Source organism: Salmo trutta, chromosome 37 (genome assembly GCF_901001165.1).
Source record: "Salmo trutta chromosome 37, fSalTru1.1, whole genome shotgun sequence".
In the NCBI taxonomy this organism is placed as follows: domain Eukaryota; kingdom Metazoa; phylum Chordata; class Actinopteri; order Salmoniformes; family Salmonidae; genus Salmo; species Salmo trutta.
In genome coordinates, this window is record NC_042993.1 from 20,349,587 (window position 1) to 20,370,276 (window position 20,690).

The window sequence follows — 20,690 nt, forward strand, 5'->3', positions numbered from 1 at the left end:
ATATGACCCTTATATATGACGTTGTCCAAGACAAGAGCACATCATGTTCAGTTTACTTTGCCTGCTGCAAAGGTCTACTATAAATGACACTCTGAAATACACAGTTGTAGCTGCTACATATTGTTCGCTAAATTACCAATAATTATCTTCCTTGAGATAAATACTTTACCTAAAACGAGTGTTCTGTATTTAAAAATACAACATAAAGCGGAACACAAATGAAATAGGGAGGAATACTTTTGTTGTGACACAAGGTAGGGGTGAAAGTTGAAGGGTATGTTGTCAACATGGCATCTGGCATTAGTGCAAAGCATGGATTATTAACCACAAAATGTTCGGTGTTTCATTCACTCCAAAGAAATATATTGCCACACGCTATTTGTATTCAACGACCTACCGAAGTAAAATGTATACGAGCTTCAACAAACTCTACTGCAGAATCTCAGCATAACGAAAAATACTGTATCGATATTGTGAGGTAAGCAAGCCAGCTTGCTAGTTAGCTAAATATGGCTAAATGGTATGACTGGCAAGCATCCTTCTATGCACAAATTGCATGGGCCCCTCTCTGACTGGCTACATTGCACAGCTAGTTGCATGGTTGGGTTCAATTGCTGTTAATTTAGAAACTAAACCAAATACATTCAAATTCCAATTGTTCCCCATTGAAATGCATTGAAGAGGATTGGAATGTCAGTGCATATACTGAATTGAAATGGAATTGACCCCAACCCTGGCTTGTTGTTTGTTTTTGTTACATGTGTTACTGCATCCAATGTTTTCATTGTGAAGAAGTTAGTCCACCAATAGCATTACACTTGACTTGTTACAAATAACTTGCATGTGTCCACATGCCATGTTTCCCCAGGTCTCGGGACTATGACGGTTTTGTGTCCTCCCTGCTTCTCCCTGAGGATGCCCGGCGCTCCTCACTGGCCCTGAGGGCCTTCAATGTCGAGCTGGCTCAGGCAGGTATTCCAGAAAGTTCAGCACTGAGTGCCTTCAGAAAGTATTCATACCCCTTGACTTATTCCACATTTTGTGTTACAGCCTTAATTTAAAATGGATAATTATATTTGTATTTTTTTTCTCACCCATCTGAACACAATACCTCATAATGACAAAGTGAAGACATTTTTGCAAATGTATTTAAAATTAAATACAGATATCTCATTTACATAAGTATTCACACCCCTGAGTCAATACTTTGTAGATGCACCTATGGCAGCAATTACAACTGTGAGTCTTTCTGGGTAAGTCTCTTAAGAGCTTTGATCACCTGGATTGTGCAACATTGGCCATTATTATTTTAAAAATTCTTCACGCTCTGTCAAATTGGTTGTTGATCATTGCTAGACAACCCCTTTCAGGTCTTGCCATATATTTTCAAGCAGATTTAAGTCAAAACTGTAACTCGGACACTCAGGAACATTTCACTGTCTTCTTGGTAAGCAACCAGTGTAGATTTGACCTTGTGTTTTAGGTTATTTTCCTGCTGAAAGGTGAATTTGTCATCCACTGTCTGTTGGAAAGCAGACTGAACCAGGTTTTACTCTAGGATTTTGCATGTGCTTAGCTGTATTCCGTTTATTTTTATTCCCCAAACTCCCTAGTCCTTGCCAATGACAAGCAAACCCATAACATGACACAGCCATCACCATGCTTGAAAATAGGAAGAGTGGTACTCATTGATGTGTTGTTGGATATCCCCAAACATAATGATTTTATTAAGGACATAAAGTTAATTTCTTTGCCACATTTGTGCAGTTTTACTGTTGTGCCTTATTGCAAATATGATGCATGTTTTGGAATATGTATTCTGTACAGGCGTCCTTCTTTTCACTCTGTCAATTAGGTTAATATTGTGGAGTAACTACAATGTTGATCCATCCTCCGTTTTCTCTTATCACAGCCATTAAACTCTAACTGTTTTAGTCCCCATTGGCCTCATTGTGAAATCCCTGAGCGGTTTCCTTCCTTTCCGGCAACTGAGTTAGGAATGACACCTGTATATTTTTGTTGTTGTTGCCATCTACCAATAGGTGCCCTTCTTTGCGAGGCATTGGAAGACCTCCCTGGTCTTTGTAGTTGAATCTTTGTTTGAAATTCACTGCTCGACTAAGGGACCTTACAGATAATTGTATGTGTGGGGTACAGAGATGAAGTAGTCATTCAAAAATCATGTTTAACACTATTATTGCACACAGATTGAGTCCATGCAACTTATTGAGTCCATGCAACATATTGAGTCCATGCAACTTATTGAGTCCATGCAACTTATTATGTGACTTGATTATTACATCTTTAATCCTGAATTTATTTTGGCTTGCCATAACAAATGGGTTGAATGCTTATTGACTCAATACATTTCAGGTTTTCATTTTTTATTCATTTGTAAACATTTAGAAAAACAATTCCACTTTGACATCATGGGTTATTGTGTAAGCCAGTGACATAATCCATTTTAAATTCAAGCTGTAACACAAAATGTGTAAAGAGTTGAGGAATTGAGGGGTGTGAATACTTTCTGAAGGCACTCTATGAATATATATGCATATATTGGAAATGATGGTACTATAATCCTCAATGGGGTGGTCATATGTCCAATACATGTCCAGAGCTAAGTGTTGATGTTTAGGCATCCTGCTATTGAAGGTAATGCTGTTATGTCTAGAATAATACATCAACCTATAGACCTAGATATGAAAATGGATAACCGTGAGGGAATGGTTTAGCGAGACATTTTTCATGCAAATCTGTATGCCTAACAGTATAAACTTATTCAATGAAGATGTCTTCTGAAAGGAATTGAGAAAACCCTCGCTTTTTGTTTCTCTCCAAGGTGAAGGACTCTGTTTCCCAGAAGACCATAGGTCTGATGCGGATGCAGTTCTGGAAGACTACAGTGGAGGAAATCTACAGGGACGACCCCCCAGTGCAGCCTGTCAGTGCAGAACTATGGAGGGTCAGTCCGGAGTAGACATCTTCTGTTTTTATGTTCATTAATACATCTGCAGGCTATCACAGTCTGCAGTATATCGTTTGGACTTTGCATACCATTAAACAAAGCTTTTCTAATGCATTTGATATGTACTGTTTTAAACATCTTCAAATATCTCCTTTTGCAGGCAGTGAAGAAACACTACCTGACAAAGAGGTGGATGCTTAGGATAATCTCTGAGAGAGTAAGCAAATGTTGCATTTTAGGTCATGGATTTGTGTGGATTCAATTCTAGTTCTGTTTCATTTATTTGAAGTATGTCTCTACTGTTGCCAACAGGAGAAAGACCTGGAAGACAGAGCTTATAGAAACCTCCAGGAGTTGGAGGCCTATTCAGAGAATACCCAGTCCTCACTACTGTACCTTCTTTTGGAGAGTTTAGGTGAGCAGGTGTATCTGTGTTTTGTGCTTGACTCTACTGACTGAAGAGAGTGTACAGCATGTGCATTGTTCTGTTCCCGAGGGGGGGAAAAAAGCATCTAATTTATATTCACAATTAACTTACCAGTGTTCAAGTACCTCTTAGAAATGATGAGAATCGTGCTTGCAAATGCAGCACATTGACTAAATTGAGAAAGATGAGAATTGCAGCCAGCGAATGGAACATTGCCGGGAACTTTAATTGTGTCTTGTCTAATGACACCATTTCCGCCTGGCGTAGCAGAGCGCTTCATGCATAATTGCACAATGGAAATACCATCAGAATGAATCAATATAGCCACTGATCTCCTGTAGATTTTTGCTGAAAGGCTGGACAACAGAAATGACCCATTTCCACTCTACATTAAACACATTCTCAATAGATTCCATAGAGCCAAAGAAATGGATGACTATGACTCTGCTCCTTCCCTATTTGGAAGAACCCTGACAGGAACAGTCACATTATATTGTGTATGTACGGTGCATTCAGAAAGTTTTCAGACCCCTTGACTTTTTCCACATTTTGTTACGTTACAGCCTTATTTTAAAATGGATGAAATAAAACATTTTCCTCAATCTACACACAATACCCCATAATGACAAAGGGAAAACAGGTTTTTAGAAATGTTTGCACATTTGTTAAAAATAAAAAACAGAAACCTTATTTACATAAGTATTCAGACCCTTTGCTATGAGACTTGAAATTGAGCTCAGGTGCAACCTGTTTCCATTGATCATCCTTGAGATGTTTCTACAACTTGATTGGAGACCACCTGTGGTAAATGAAATTGATTGGACATGATTTGGAAAGGCACACACCTGTCTATATAAGGTCCCACAGCTGACAGGGCATGTCAGAGCAAAAACCAAGCCATGAGGTCGAAGGAATTGTCTGTAGAGCTCCGAGACAGGGTTGTGTTGAGGCACAGATCTGGGGAAGGGTACCAACACATTTCTGCAGCATTGCAGGTCCCCAAGAACACAGTGGCCTCCATCATTCTTAAATGGAAGAAGTTTGGAACCACCAAGACTCTTCCTAGAGCTGGCTGCCCGGCCAAACTGAGCAAATGGAAACGGGGGAGAAGGGCCTTCGTTAGGGAGGTGATCAAGAACCCGATGGTCACTCTGACAGAGCTCCTCTGTGGAAATGGGAGAACCTTCCAGAAGGACAACAGTCTCTGCAACACTCCACCAATCAGGCCTTTATGGTAGAGGGGCCAGATGAAAGCCACTCCTCAGTAAAAGGAACATGACAGCCCGCTTGGACTTTGCCAAAAGGTACCTAAAGTACTCTGACCATGAGAAACAAGATTCTCTTCTCTGGTGAAACCAAGGTTGAACTCCTTGGCCTTTCTGGAGGAAACCAGGCACCATCCCTACGGTGAAGCATGGTGGTGGCAGCATCATGTTGTGGGGATGTTTTTCAGCAGCAGAAACTGGGAGACTAGTTAGGATTGAGGGAAAGATGAACGGAGCAAAGTACAAAGAGATCCTTGATGAAAACCTGCTCCAGTGTACTCAGGACCTCAGACTGGGGCAAAGGTTCACCTTCCAACAGGACAATGACCCTACGCACACAGCCGAGACAATGCAGGAGTGGCTTCGGGACAAGTCTCCGAATGTCCTTGACTAACCCAGCCAGAGCCCGGACTTGAACCCAATCGAACATCTCTGGAGAGACGCTCCCCATCCAACCTGACAGAGCTTGAGAGGATCTACAGAGAAGAATGGGAGAAACTCCCCAAATACAGGTGTGCCAAGCTTGTAGTATCATTCCCAAGAAGACTCGAGGCTGTGATCGGTGCCAAAGGTGCTTCAACAAAGTACTGAGTAAAGGGTCTGAATACTTATGTACATGTAATATTTCAGTTTTTTTATTTAACATATTTGCAAACATTTCTAAAAACCTGTTTTTGATTTGTCAGTAAAGGGTATTGTGTGTAGATTGAGGGGGAAAAACAATTTAATGCATTTTATAATAAAGCTGTAACGTAACAAAATGTGGAAAAAGTCAAGGAGTCTGTATACTTTCCCGAATGCACTGTATACAAAATAATGATTACTTGAACATGCAGATTGTTTTATGAGAGGAAGACTTAGAAGCTGGTCAAGCTGTATTCACTTGAGCGATTAATTAAGTGGCATAATTTCTGCATCTCAAATACCTGCATTTCTGTGAATCATTCGCATCTTCTCTTGTGGAATGTCATTATTTCGCCCCCCTCTGCGAAGGAACCTGTCACGCTTGTTCCAGTCTAATTGACTAGAAGAGACGTCTAACTGAAAACCTCAACCTATTTCAAGTACAGGGCACTCAGCATGAAAGCATTTCCCAGTTATTAATATCAAAGTGGGTGCGCTTCATTGTTGTTATAAATTATGTATACAAGAGAACAGTGTCTGCTTAAGGTTTTAGCATGGTCCTAGTCAATCAAAATGGTAACTAGGTTTGAGGTTAACTAGAAGACAAATTATTCTTGTACCGAGACAGCATGTTTTAATTTAATAGTTTATTTGTTTTAAAAGTGGTGCAATGTTTGAACTTTTTGTTATTTTCTGTCTTCCCTGATTCCCTTTGTGTGTGTGTTTGTCCAGGTGTGAAAGATGTCCATGCTGATCATGCTGCCAGCCACATTGGTAAGGCCCAGGGGATCGTGACGTGCCTAAGAGCCACGCCCTACCACAGCAGCAGACGCAAAGTCTACCTACCTATGGACATCTGCATGCTGGTGAGTGATCATATCTGCAGCAGAGGTATCAAAATTATGACTTTCCTGCTGGTGATGTTTTGTACAGATGGATGCCATGCTGCCATTCCAGACACACACGCACAGGCCTTTATGTCACATTATATTCCTGCTAGACCGGTTTGGCATTATCAACACAGTGAGGGAGTGTGTCACTATTCCAAATGCAGTATGCCAGAGGCACAATTATAGTGAAACCCCATGACAAATGCACTGGCTGTAGTTACAAGTCAAATTCACAGCCTTTGTCTGATCATCTGTCGACAAGGCCTCTGAGCCACAGCTGGAGTGACGGGACTGTGTGCAGCTGGTTTATGATGTGACATCAGGAGATGTTTTTACCGCTACTAGTCCAGTGTGTGTGACAGTAGGGACCGTCAGGTTTATGGAGCCTCCAGGTCATTTGCCTATCACTATTGTTTTGACACCTGGGGTGCTATTGTAACATAAAGGTCTAGTGCTGAGCTCAATTGAAGCTTGCTAAAGCCTGGTGGGTTTTCTCCACTTCCTGTGTCATTAAGGGACGGTGAGTGCTTAGTTTGTCAAGCTAATGTGTGTAGCAGCATGTCTACAGACACCGACCGACCGCCTTGTGCTTTTCAGCAATACAAATCTCCTTGTCCTCATATTATTGTTAAACTAAACTCAGCAAAAAAACAAACGTCCTCTCACTGTCAACTGCGTTTATTTTCAGCAAACTTAACATGTGTAAATATTTGTATGAACATAAGATTCAACAACTGAGACATAAACTGAACAAGTTCCACAGACATGTGACTAACAGAAATTGAATAATGTGTCCCTGAACAAAGGGGGGGGGGTCAAAATCAAAAGTAAGTCAGTATCTGGTGTGGCCACCAGCTGCATTAAGTACTGCAGTGCATCTCCTCCTCATGGACTGCACCAGATTTGCCCGTTCTTGCTGTGAGATGTTACCCCACTCTTCCACCAAGGCACCTGCAAGTTCCCAGACATTTCTGGGGGGAATGGCCCTAGCCCTCACCCTCCGATCCAACAGGTCCCAGATGTGCTCAATGGGATTGAGATCCGGGCTCTTCGCTTGCAATGGCAGAACACTGACATTCCTGTCTTGCAGGAAATCACTCACAGAAAGAGCAGTATGGCTGGTGGCATTGTCATGCTGGAGGGATATATCAGGATGAGCCTGCAGGAAGGATACCACAAGAGGGAGGAGGAGGATGTCTTCCCTGTAACGCACAGCGTTGAGATTGCCTGCAATGACAACAAGCTCAGTCCGATGATGCTGTGACACACCGCCCCAGACCATGACGGACCCTCCACCTCCAAATCGATCCCGCTCCAGAGTACAGGCCTCGGTGTAACGCCTCATTCCTTCGACGATAAACGCGAATCCGACCATCACCCCTGGTGAGACAAAACCGCGACTCGTCAGTGAAGGGCACTTTTTGCCAGTCCTGTCTGGTCCTGTGACGGTGGGTTTGTGCCCATGGGCGACGTTGTTGCCGGTGATGTCTGGTGAGGACCTGCCTTACAACAGGCCTACAAGCCCTCAGTCCAGCCTCTCTCAGCCTATTGCGAACAGTCTGATTACTGATAGAGGGATTGTGCGTTCCTGGTGTAACTCGGGCAGTTGTTGCCATCCTGTACCTGTCCTGCAGGTGTGATGTTCGGATGTACCGATCCTGTGCAGGTGTTGTTACACTTGGTCTGCCACTGCGAGGACGATCAGCTGTCCGTCCTGTCTCCCTGTAGCACTGTCTTAGGCGTCTCACAGTACGGACATTGCAATTTATTGCCCTGGCCACATCTGCAGTTCTCATGCCTCCTTGCAGCGTGCCTAAGTCACGTTCACACAGATGAGCAGGGACCCTGGGCATCTTTCTTTGTTGTTTTTCAGAGTCAGTAAAAAGGCCTCTTTAGTGTAACTGTGACCTTAATTGCCTACCGTCTGTAAGCTGTTAGTGTCTTAACGACCGTTCCACAGGTGCATGTTCATTAATTGTTTATGGTTCATTGAACAAGTATGGGAAACAGTGTTTAAACCCTTTACAATGAAGATCTGTGACGTTATTTTTATGAATTATCTTTGAAAGACAGGGTCCTGAAAAAGGGACGTTTCTTTTTTTGCTGAGTTTATATCAAACTACACTCCTTATTTGTGGAATAAGATTCAGATGACCCGTTTTATATATTTTTTTGCTGTCAAACTTTCCAACTTCTACTCAGTTAACAACTTCTGTCTATCATGGGGCTGACGGCCACAGTGCCGTAAACAGACCTCAGGGCAGCCTGAGGCCATAACAATTTTTAAAGGAGAGAACTGAGATCTGACAATCGCTATACATGCCGTGAATAATGAAGATAATTATTGAGAGCTTCACTTTGTTCACCCCATTAGAGGCCATATGCTCTCAGCATGGACAATTGGTTTGCTTGGCTAGATTCGTGGTTTGAAGGAACAAATCTCTCCTGTGTGAATAAGTGGTGTGAACAAAGGGGTGTGTGTGTGTGTGTGTGTGTGTGTGTGTGTGTGTGTGTGTGTGTGTGTGTGTGTGTGTGTGTGTGTCACCACCAGCACAGAGCCTCCCAGGAGGACTTCATCCGAGGAAGCCGGGAACAGAATGTGAGAGACGTGGTATATGACATTGCCAGCCAAGCCCACGTACACCTACAACACGTACGTACCCTCATGACATTAGGACAGTGTTCCTCCAATGATATTTGGTGGGCTGTTCTTGCCGAATAGATTTACTGCTTGATTTGATTCAATTACATTTGGAGGGCTCTGATAGTGTGTTCTCATGTGGGATCAGTCGTTTTTTCGAATGGCTACTACAATGCGTTTTTTACCTGTACAACACATACATAATCATTTAACGTTGATGAATACTTGTAACTTTATTTTATTGTGAGCTTCAAGTTAGTTAAGGCTTGTTTGTACACAAAAGGAATTTAAAAGAGAAGCTGAAGTAGTCCGATATTTAGTAGCTACTGGTGTTTTTATATGCACGTCCATCTCTGTTAAACGGATTATAGCTTTATTAGCTTGTGTTAGTCATTTTACTCAGTTTGAACCTTTTTGTCTCCACAGGCTAGATCATTCAGCAAGAACATACCAGCTTCTGCTTTCCCTGCCTTCCTCCAGACAGTGGGTTGTTGTTGTTATTATTACAAGAATCATTAGCATTTATTGGGTTAGGTTGTGGTCACTGTGACTGGCGTAACATCATGAAAAGGGTCATATTTACTAAAACGTTGACCAAAGATAAGACTGAACTATGGGGCTTCATTAGTCCTGGTACCAGGGAAGAGACCAGGTCTGCGTGTTAGTTTCTCTTCAAGTTCTCGTCGTTCGTTTTTTTTAAACAACCTCTCTAGGGTATGTGGGACGGTAGCGTCCCACCTCGCCAACAGCCAGTGAAATAGCAGAGTGCAAAATTCAAAACAACAAAAATCTCATAATTCAAATTTCTCACACATACAAGTATTATACACCATTTTAAAGATAATCTTCTCGTTAATCCAACCACAGTGTCCGATTTCAAAAAGGCTTTACAGCGAAAGCATAGCATTAGATTATGTTAGGACAGCACCTAGACCAGAAAAACCACACAGCCATTTTCCAAGCAAGGAGAGGTGTCACAAAAAACAGAAATACAACTAAAATTAATCACTAACCTTTGATGATCTTCATCAGATGGCACTCATACATGTATGTTTTGCTCGATAGAGTTCATATTTATATCCAAAAAACCCATTTTTACATTGGCGCGTAATGTTCAGAAATGTTTTGCCTCCAAAACTCCCGGTGAATGAGCACATCAATTTACAGAAATACTCATCATAAACTTTGATAAAAGATACAAGTGTTATGCACAGAATTATAGATAAACTTCTCCTTAATGCAACCGCTGTGTCAGATTTCAAAAAAGCTTTACGGCGAAAGCAAACTTTGCAATAATCTGAGTACAGCACTCAGACATCAAAACAAGCCATACAGATACGTGCCATTTTGGAGTCAACAGAAGTCACAAATAGCATTATAAATATTCACTTACCTTTGATCTTCATCGGAATGCACTCCCAGGGATCCCAGTTCCACAATAAATGTTTGTTTTGATTCAATAAAGTCCATATTTATGTCCAAATACCTCCTTTTTGTTTGCGCGTTCAGTCGAGTAATCCAAATGCACTGTGCTCGCGCAGTAAGTTTGTAGAAACATGTCAAACGATGTATAGAATCAATCTTTAGGATGTTTTTATCATAAATCTTCCATAATATTCCAACCGGACGATTCCTTTTTCTTCAGAAATGAAAAGGAACACACCTAACTCTCACGGGAGCGCGCGTGATTGAGCTCATGTCATTTTCTCAGTCATCTGATTCCAAGAGCTCTTATTCTCTCCCCATTCACAGTAGAAGCATGAGACAACGTTATAAAAACTGTTGACATCTAGTGGAAGTCTTAGGAAGTGCAAAATGACCCCACAGACACTGTATATTAGATAGGCAATCACTTGAAAAACTACAAACCTCAGATTTCCACACTTCCTGGTTGGATTTTTACTCAGGTTTTTGCCTGCCATATAAGTTCTGTTATACTCACAGACATCATTCAAACTGTTTTAGAAACTTCAGAGTGTTTTCTATCCAAATCTACTAATAATATGCTATCTTAGCTTCTGGGCCTGAGTAGCAGGCAGTTTACTACGGGCACGCTTTTCATCCGGACGTCAAAATACTGCCCCCTACCCAAGAGAGGTTAATTAATCCTCCAGTCATGTTCATCTGAACCTAGGCATGGAGGAGCAGCCATCTGTTGAATGATCCTTTCTCCTCCTCAACCACCTCCCAATATCCTCACATGGCTGTCTGTATAGCCTAATCTCCCTCCCATCACAGCACACTCCCCATCAGGCCAGACAGACCTTTTAATGCTCCAATTTAAATCGCACCAGACAGACCACCAAGGGACTGCATTATGGGCTCTTACCACTGGCAATCTCAAAAGCAGTCTGATTCCCACAAAGAAGGGGCATGAAAGAGAGCAAGAAAGGAAGGGCAGAACATATTAACCAGAGGCTTGAGAATGAGGCCAAGGTGAAGAATTCGAAATAGACAAATGCCCCGCGTCGTGTGTTATGTTTTGAAGGGTGGATGGTCACAACGCTTGAGTGCTCCAACCAACAGGGGTATGATGGTAATTAGAGAAAGAGAGAGCATTAATCCACTCAATTCTGTGTTCCTCTTTTATCCTCTCCATCCAGGACAATTTCCACAAATATGATGCTCTATTGCTGCTGGCGCTATAACTATGTTAATCTGTTCTGACGCCTTAAAGGCTCTTTCCTCTCAGCTGCTGAATCATATCATATGTTTTAGGCTGGGCTGGCTTTGTGCATCTAGGGCAAAGAGGAAGCACATTCCTGAGCTCTAAGATGACGCTCACGCTAGCTTCCACATGTAGAGAATAAGGACTGACACACACAACACACACACACACACACAGTGTGTTGATGCTGTTTCCCCTCTCTGGCTGCTGTTCTAGGTGGTGCTGGAGGACTACCTTCAAAGGGTGCGGCGGGTAGACTTTGATGCGTTCCATCCCAGCCTACAGAAAAGAAACCCACTGATCCCAATCCAGCTCTATTTCCGCTCCTGGAAGAAGACCTATTGACCTGCATGGTGGGACCTTATCTTTAGCCCTATTGTAATTTATACCAGGTTCCAACATCCGATTTCCCAAAGTCTCACTCTCGTATGTTGGTTTTTAAGTAGACCAATCTACAACAGTGGATTTCAAGAGACTCTTCCATCTATGACATCAGCACTCCCCAGAATAGGATTCTGATCTAAAACATGCCATCTAAACCAGTTCACCTGTGTTATTCCCTGTTGTAGACTAGACAGCTGAGGACCACAGACAGATTATTATAAAGCAATAACTACAGTACTGGAGACTGAACTGATGCCCTTATATATATTGAATATTTTCAGTAATAAATCGTGTAGCCATGTTGATGGTCTAAGTGTTTTCTCTTTTTTTTAAAGCTCTTAAATAAAGATGTCACAACCATAATAACAGTACTGTATGTCATTGTGAATTATGACATTTAAGAAAATATAGAGCTTTTTACTTAAGTGCGATTATCACTGTCATATTTGCGGAACAGGCTGTATACATTCACAACATAGCTTTTTACAAGCACAAAATGATATGGTACAGTTGCTCCTGACAACCATTTACAGCCAAAGTAGGATGCAAGGGTATAATTAGCATAGTGCTTAGTTTACCAGAAAGTGCCACCTCCAGTTGATTGTTTTGATCTGGACCAGATGCCAGGTTGTGGAGTTGAAAAGAAAAGGGCCATTTTTAACTGTTGCTAGAATGTCAGTGGGGTGGTTCAAGGCTAACAACTGTGTGAACCTAGAACGACTGGTGTAGTGGCACTGCTGCTGGTACAAAGCATCTGGTCCTGTTATACGTCAAATGAGGAGAGAGCGAACCAGGTATGAGTCAAAGTCCCCAACTAGAATGCTAATGATCAAGCGCCATTAATTAGTCGTATTATGGTCTGTTGCTATGGAAACCTGCTCATTTTCCAAGACTGATAAATTGTGTCAACGCTAAAGACTTGTGTTAACGATGTTAATTGTTATTTTAAGTAATATAGGCACACTAATCAAAGAGGTTTTGACCTGTGGTCTAGAGGTACAACTTAATTGCATCAACATGATGCCAATTTGACCTTTATATAACCATTTAGTGTCTAAATGCAGAATTGCATTTGACGAGATTGTCAAGCTAAATTAATTGCTGTGATGCATCACATATTGCGATTAAATTAAAATTGTGTGCTGAACCCTACGGGACTTGACAAGGTTCCCTGTCTAGTCAAAAGCCTATTAATTCCATATTGCAGGAAATAGGTCCATCCAAGCTCTCGATCCATTCCGTAATAAACAAAAATATAAATGCAACATGCAACAATTAAAATTGTTTTACAGAGTTACAGTTCATATAAATTCATTAGGCCCTAATCTATGGATTTTAGATGACTGGGAATACAGATATGCATCGGTTGGTCACAGATACTGTAAAAGAAAAAAAAAAGGTTGGGGCGTGGATCAGAAACCAGTCAGTATCTGGTGTGACCACCATTTGACATTTATCTGTTGAGCTGTCTGTATCCTACTGACTGGTGTTTCTTTTTTTTAAGACACTTAATATGCTTCTCTGCATCTCTGATAAAATCTGGGTAAAAGATTGAAAGGAATGTGAGTCTTATCCAGTACAGTAATTGCTTTATTTTCTAAAGTCTACCAACCTTCCCAGCAGGTATGCCAGCCAAAATACAGGTAACTGCCAAAATAATGGAAACACTTGAGTAAATGAGGGTTACAAAATATATTGAAAGCAGGTGCTTCCACATGTGTGGTTCCTGAGTTAATTAAGTAATTAACATCCCATCATGCTTAGGGTCATGCATAAAAATACTGGGCAGGCCATTATTTTTGCTGTTATTTTGGCTACCATGGCTCTGCACCCATAGGATGACAATGTCCCGATCCACAGGGCACAAATGGTCACTGAATGGTTTGATGAGCATGAAAACAATGTAAACCGTATGCCATGGTGGTCTCAGTCACAAGATCTCAACCCAATTGAACACTTAAGGGAGATTCTGGAGCGGCGCCTGAGACAGCGTTTTCCACCACCATCAACAAAACACCAAATTATGGAATTTCTCAGGGAACAATGGTGTCGCATTCCTCCAATAAAGTTCCAGACACTTGTAGAATCTATGCCAAAGTGCACTGAAGCTGTTCTGGTGGCCCAACACCCTATTAAAACACTATGTTAGTGTTTCCTTTATTTTGGCAGTTATCTGTAGTTGGACAAGCTATCTACTGTAACTTGATTGATAGCCTGAAATGGCTTCTTGGTAGCTAGTTATGAGGTTGGCAGATAGCTAGCCCAAAATGGAAACCTAAAGCCAACTTCATAAAATGCTAGGTAGCTAGTAGTATTACAGAAAAACAACACTTAAAAAAATTTAAAATATTAAAACAGGACAAATCTGAGGTACTCCTGTGCCCCCTATGGGCATGACACCTCTGTATATTAATATTATGCCCAGTCACACCCAGAAACATAGACAGTTATCTAATTCTGTGGGATCCATTGTGACTGCTGAAAACAAAGTTGAGAAAGTGTCTGATAGGAAACATTATCACATAAAGTGTGAAGAACAAGGGGTTAGGAGGAGTAACAAGTAAACAACTCATGCTGTTCTGTTCAACTTCTTCAAAGGAAGTGGTGGGTGATTAGGGAGGCTCCTGATGCTTACCAACTTGAAAAGATGCACAATGGCTTCTGCCCTGTGTGCGTGGGGGCAGATTGGTTAACTAATTGGAATTTTCGTGATAGATCCAGAGTCTTCCTAGATACGTTCATGCCAACTTCAGATTGAAGACCTTTTTACTGCCACATTCCCTCAGCAGGGTTAAACTACATGAATGCAGTTTAAAACATCTGGTCTCCTTCTGTAAACAGTATTTTGATGAATACATAAATCCTATGTTATGTAGCTTAAGAATTATATTTCTGACTTATCCTGCTGGACACAGTGTTCCGGGTTTCGATTCAATAAGCCCTTTGGTTTTTATGGAGATTACAAAATGTATCTCTGGGAGGTACTTAATACTCCCTGGTTCCCCCACAATAGATGTTTACTGAGGAGCTGTAAAGGACGAACTCTTAATCCACCTGAAAAGCCCTCCCACATGCACAGAAAATAACACTACAATCCTTTTAGCCATAGATTTGATGTACTTCTTAAAGCAACTTCTCCTCTTCTATTATTTTCCATGGCAACCTACTGTAGATGTTATTCTATGTTATTACTGTGATGTTACATAAGAACCGCAAGGTTGAATGGGTTTATTCAGAGAACTTGTGTATTTCATGAAGTTCTACTGTTGTGTGGTTTACTGGTTGGAAACACTTGGTTAACATTATGGACTTGATGTCGCCTACAAGATAGAAACGACAATCACAACAACCGTCTGCTGAATATACTGTAATTAACGCTGAAGGAGAGTGCATGCTAAATCAAACACATCAAAAAAGCGGCAACCGAATCAGTGTCATTCAAATTTCATAACAACTTGCTGAGAAAGACAGAAACATCAACTTACACCCCTTAGTCATGGCATCTTGCTTCTCAGATTTTCATATCTAGAGGCAAATTACGTTAGTAAATAGAGAGAAACATGGGAAAATATAGTACATTGTTTTTTATAAGCACTGGACACATATACTAAGTCCCTTGAAATGCTGATAGTGTTTTGTCATTTAGGAGTGTCAAATGAAAAAATGGAAATACCCTCTGACTGGATGTGCTCCTTTCATTTGCTCTGAGGTTATGAGTGTAATGAAAATGATCTGCGTTCTGCTTATTTATTTTTGTCACCCAGTAAGCCTACTTTTCACATAATTGTTGTCAAAGTGGACTTCACCCCATTGTAACACTGTATGTGATAGGCTGTGAAAGTGCTTGACAGAAAGGCCTGCTATAATCACTTTAGAGGCTACTGCTTGATAACCGATTCGTTGTTATTTTTCCAGTATCATCAGCATGAAGCTCATGGTGGTTAGGCTAGTTAGTTAGGCCGGTTATAGCCATGGATAATGAAGGAAGAGTGGGAAAACAAAATAATGACATGAGAGAGGGAAGACAAATGCCTTTGGACTCTCTTAGATTAAGGTCAGTCTTATTCACTCAGCTGAAGAAAGGATCATTCTTCCCATCATTTGTTTTGCACTTTACATTTTAAAAGCTATTTATTGAAGTAAAGTAAACATGAGCATTTTCATGTAAACAACAAAATGAATAATGCCAAAAGTCTGAGGTATGTCAGCGCCGTGTTGCCTGTTAGCTACTGAGGGACCCACAATCATAGGTTATTTCAATAGAACTATTGTGTCTCTCTGAAGAGGATTGTAGGTAACTTCAATGTGTGTGTGTGTGTGTGTGTGTGTGTGTGTGTGTGTGTGTGTGTGTGGCTCAGTTGGTAGAGTGCAGTCACTCTCTCTCTCTGTGGTGATGTACAAATGTCAACCTCACCATGTGTCTGTACATGTATTGCAGTCTCTCTCTCTCTTTGTCAACTTCACCATTGGTCCAGATGCCTTAGTAACATTGTAATTCTGAGAAGAAAGAGGATATACAGTATACTGAACAAAAATATAAACGCAACGATTTCAATGATTTTACATAGTTGAAGTTCAAATAAGGTAATCTGTCAATTGAAATACATACATTTGGCCCTAATCTATAGATTTTAAATGACTGGGCAGGGGCGCACCCACTGGGGAGCCAAGCCCAGCCAATCAGAATTTTTCCCCACAAAAGGGCTTTATTACAGACAGAAATACTCCTCAGTTTCATCAGCTGTCTGGATGGCTGATCTCAGACGATCCCGCAGGTGAAGAAACCAGATGTGGAGGTTCTGAGCTGGCGTGGTTATACGTGATCAGCGGATGTGAGGCCGACTGGACGTACTGCCAAATTCTCTAAAACAACGTTGTAACCAAAAATATAAAGGCAGCATGTAAAGTGTTGTTCCCATGTTTCATGAGTTGAAATAAAAGATCTCAGAAATGTTCCATACACACAAAAATGTATCTCAAATGTTGTGCACAAATTCTCTAAAACGACATTGTAACCAAAAATATAAGGGCAACATGTGAAGTGTTGTTCCCATATTTCATGAGGTGAAATAAAAGATCCTAGACAGAGAAATTAACATTAAATTATCTAGCAACAGCTCTGGTGGACATTACTGCAGTCAGCATGCCAATTGCACGCTCCCTCAAAACTTGAGACATCTGTGGCATTGTGTTGTGCGACAAAACTGCACATTTTAGAGCGGCCTTTTATTGTCCCCAGCACAAGGTGCACCTGTTTAATGATCATGCTGTTTAATCACCTTCTTGATATGCCACACCTGTAAAGTGGATGGATTATCTTGCCAAAATAAAAATGCTCACTAACAAGGATGTAAACAAATTTGTGCACAACATCTGAGATGGATATTTTACTTCAGCTCAAGAAACATGGGAACAACACTTTACATGTTGCCTTTATATTTGTGTTCAGTATATATTGGTCTCATGGCCTTAGAAGGGGCTAAGCAGACAACCTTGGTAGGGGATAAAAACCATCTGCACAGAAACATGACTGGCACACTTTCCAGGGCTTTCCTCCGTACTCCAGGTGTAGTACAAACAATTAATAAATAGCCTGTCTTTGTTTAAAATGGGTCTAAAGAGAGGGGAAGCTGACACAAATGTCATATTAGCAAACCTAAACTTTCCTTACAATAGCTATTATTCTCATTTGCAGTTGGTTTTCTTTTAAATTAGCTATCAGTGGTGATGATGTTTTCAATATGATGATTCTTAGTTTTTGCCACAAATGGGAAGACGGACAACAAAATCTCTGCTATCGCCACCTTGTCTATGTTGCTATTCGGGGGTCTAGAAACATATATAGCGGGGGCAAAGTACGGCCCTCGGGCTGTATCTGGCCCGTCGGGCACTTCAATCCGGCCCACGAAACATTAAGAAAATATATATATGTATAATTTTCTTTCTACCCTTTTTTTTACAGTCTTGTCCCATCGCTGCAACTCCAAGGTTGAGAGCCGTGCGTGCTCCGAAACACGACCCAGCCAAGCCGCACTGCTTCTTGACACAATGCCTGCTTAACCCGGAAGCCAGCCGCAGCAATGTGTTGGAGGAAACACCGTACACCTGGCGATCATGTCAGTGTGCAAGCGCCCCGCCCGCCACAGGAGTCGCAAGAGCAGCATGGGACAAGGAAATCTCAGCCTTCCAAACCGTCTCCTAACCTGGATGATGCTAGGCCAACTGTGTGCCGCCTCATGGGTATCCCAGTCACGGCCAGCTGTGGCACAGCCTGGGATCGAACCCGGGTCTGTATTGATGCCTTAGACCGCTGCACTACTCGGGAGGCCCGCAAATTGATTTTAACAAACAATTGATCCCCAAAAAATACATCCCTCCTTTGAATTTCAAAATCCCGACGTGGCCTTGGAGCCACAAAGTTTTCCCATGCACCCCTGTGCTAGAGCGTCATGTTACAAAAGGCGCGCGTTTCTCCCCAAAAAAGTTTCCACCTAAGTGCACACACGCTACTAGATCTATGAAGTGAAATGAGGAGAGACCTTTAAGTGCACAGCTAGCGCACTAGTGGGGGCGACGAGCATTTTAAATTGTGCGATGGCTCTCATGTGAATGGTCAGCCGCCGCGACAGAGTGGCAAGCGCAAGCCTGGATATCAGAGAAGAAACTCATGATTGCAGCTCCGCCGAGCCATAATCCCCAAAATTAAATTAAAGACAGGTTTACAAAAATCCCAAATCTGCTCAAGATTACCACTGGCAACGTTTGAATATTTGCTCCCTGTGTGTATGTGCGTGCGTGCGCGCGCGTGCGCACGTGCTGTACGAGTGGGTGTGTGCGTAATCAGAGTGACAATGATGGACACTTCGGCTTGCCTATAGGACACCTACAACAGGACAGATGCATTACACATCTTCTTCATCATATTCATTCATTTTAGGCTACCATTTTAATATCCAACTATTATAATGGCTGCACAAAGCAAATACATATGCTGCCATGTTCTTGCTAATGGTGAGATTGACCCTCTGCGCCGTCACACGCCGCTCTACCCCAAAGTAGCCTATCAGAGTGAGTTGAGGTGTAGCTCCCGTCTGTGATTATGGTGTTAATAGAAAGTTCAACTTCCACCCATCTGAACAGGGTCCCTAAATTGTATTTGTAACAAAAATACATTTATTTTTCATAGTCAGAGAACACATTGTGTCAATAATACCGCATATTTGAGCAATTGTAGTACACACAGTTTACACGCAGACAAGTATTGCGGACTGAAAACAATCATTTCACAAAATGGCTAAGTGTGCACTGAACATGACAGCTTAAATAAGACAAAGCTGCTATACCATCATATTTGAAAACGTGTTACGCTTTTATGATGTAATTTTATTTTTTATTGTTGGACATAAAAGACTGGGAAAACACCAGCAAATCAGCTCCAAGTGATTTTAATTTTTGAAATCTGTTCCAAAGTTTTCCCCAAAAATCGGAGAAATATACACTGAGTAGACAAAACATTAAGAACACATCTTTCCATGACATAGACAGACCAGGTAAATCTAGGTGAAAGCTATGATAGCTTATTGATGTCACTGTATTAAATCCACTTCAATCAGTGTACATGAAGGGGAGGGGACTAGATAAAGAATTATTTTTAAGCCTTGAGACAATTGAGACATGGATTGTGTATGTGTGCCATTCAGAGGGTGAATGGGCAAGACAAAAAATGTAAGTGCCTTTGAACGGGTTATGGTAGTTGTTGCCAGGCGCACCGGTTTATTATTATTTATTATTATTTGTAATTATGTTCAATTAACCATACGTTCAAGAAAAAATCTGCCTGCGGCTGAACCTTGTTGATGATCACTGTTCGAACATGTGTGTGCGTAAAGCATCGATCACAGAGATACCATAGCCTAGCATTTCTCTGTAGGCTGCTTTTCTTTCGTTGTTACATTGTCTTTGGTACCTTTATCATAAGTCCGTCATTTCGATATGCACAAATATGTCAAAATAAGATTAAGACAAAATGTCCACAGTTTTTGAGGTCTTGGTGACATGATTGATTTGGGAAGGAATCAAAAGCTTGTGCGCGCGCAACCTAAACTTCTGGTCTCTCACGCTGTATATTATAACGTTCCAACAGCTATTCGTAGTCAGTATCCAAAAAGCAAAAAGCGAAAAGTTGCACCATTCGTTTCCAAGAACATTTCCCACGACAAAGACAGCAATGGGGGTGAAGGATGCCGTAAAAGCCAGCGTTAAGGACCCTATTGTTTTGGCAGCCTTGATATCTGAGAAAGTGGGTTTGGAGCCGCTTTGGCATTCGCTTTCAGCCAGATGTTTTCTCTGCTTTGAGTTCTGGCGTATGCTAGACAATGAAATTATATTTATCACCACGGTTCCACCAAGGAGTGTGAAATCAAACGCGGGAAAGAGCAGGAGAATGTTCCATGCCTGGGAAGGAAACGTGTCGATGGTGCCTAGTGCGTAATTGCACATTCTACTACAAAGGTTATATTCGAGGGCAATTTCACTGCTGAAAATCATCGGAGACACTGCCAGAAAGAAACTTCCCACCCATGAGAAGAGTATGAGGATAGTGGTCCGTTTGCGCGTAATGACTGATTCCTTGTGCAACGGTCTCAAAACTGCGATGCTCCGTTCGATAGTAAGGAAAAATATAGTCGTAATGGATACAAAGGTGCAGCCAGCGAAAATGGGGCCAATTAAATAACACGGGTGAAAAGTCGTTGCTTGTGAATTGTTCACGATCCATTCTGGCGCGGAGTTGTTAAACAGAAGCGACACCTCTGCGTAAACAGA

The 20,690-nt window shown here is 41.5% G+C and overlaps 1 protein-coding gene and 1 pseudogene across 3 annotated transcripts; one reads left to right on the forward strand and one right to left on the reverse strand.

Annotated features, from left to right (window-relative positions):
• Positions 1-16,382, reverse strand: part of LOC115176649 (N-acetylglucosamine-1-phosphodiester alpha-N-acetylglucosaminidase-like) — a 34,755-nt pseudogene extending 18,373 nt beyond the window's left edge.
• On the forward strand, positions 223-12,235 carry ndufaf6 (NADH:ubiquinone oxidoreductase complex assembly factor 6). 3 transcript variants are annotated; one of them, XM_029736787.1, is made up of 9 exons: positions 231-478; positions 869-968; positions 2,843-2,965; positions 3,129-3,185; positions 3,281-3,383; positions 6,017-6,150; positions 8,726-8,827; positions 9,242-9,298; positions 11,700-12,235. In XM_029736787.1, the coding sequence occupies exons 1-9, from the start codon at positions 288-290 to the stop codon at positions 11,826-11,828; spliced, it is 996 nt and encodes a 331-aa protein (XP_029592647.1). In that variant the 5' UTR covers positions 231-287; the 3' UTR covers positions 11,829-12,235. The 3 variants fall into 3 exon arrangements, with proteins under 3 accessions (XP_029592648.1, XP_029592647.1, XP_029592649.1); XM_029736789.1 differs by having other exon boundaries at positions 341-478; positions 869-972; XM_029736788.1 differs by lacking the exons at positions 9,242-9,298; positions 11,700-12,235 and having other exon boundaries at positions 223-478; positions 8,731-8,818.
• Positions 16,383-20,690: the final 4,308 nt, after the last annotated feature.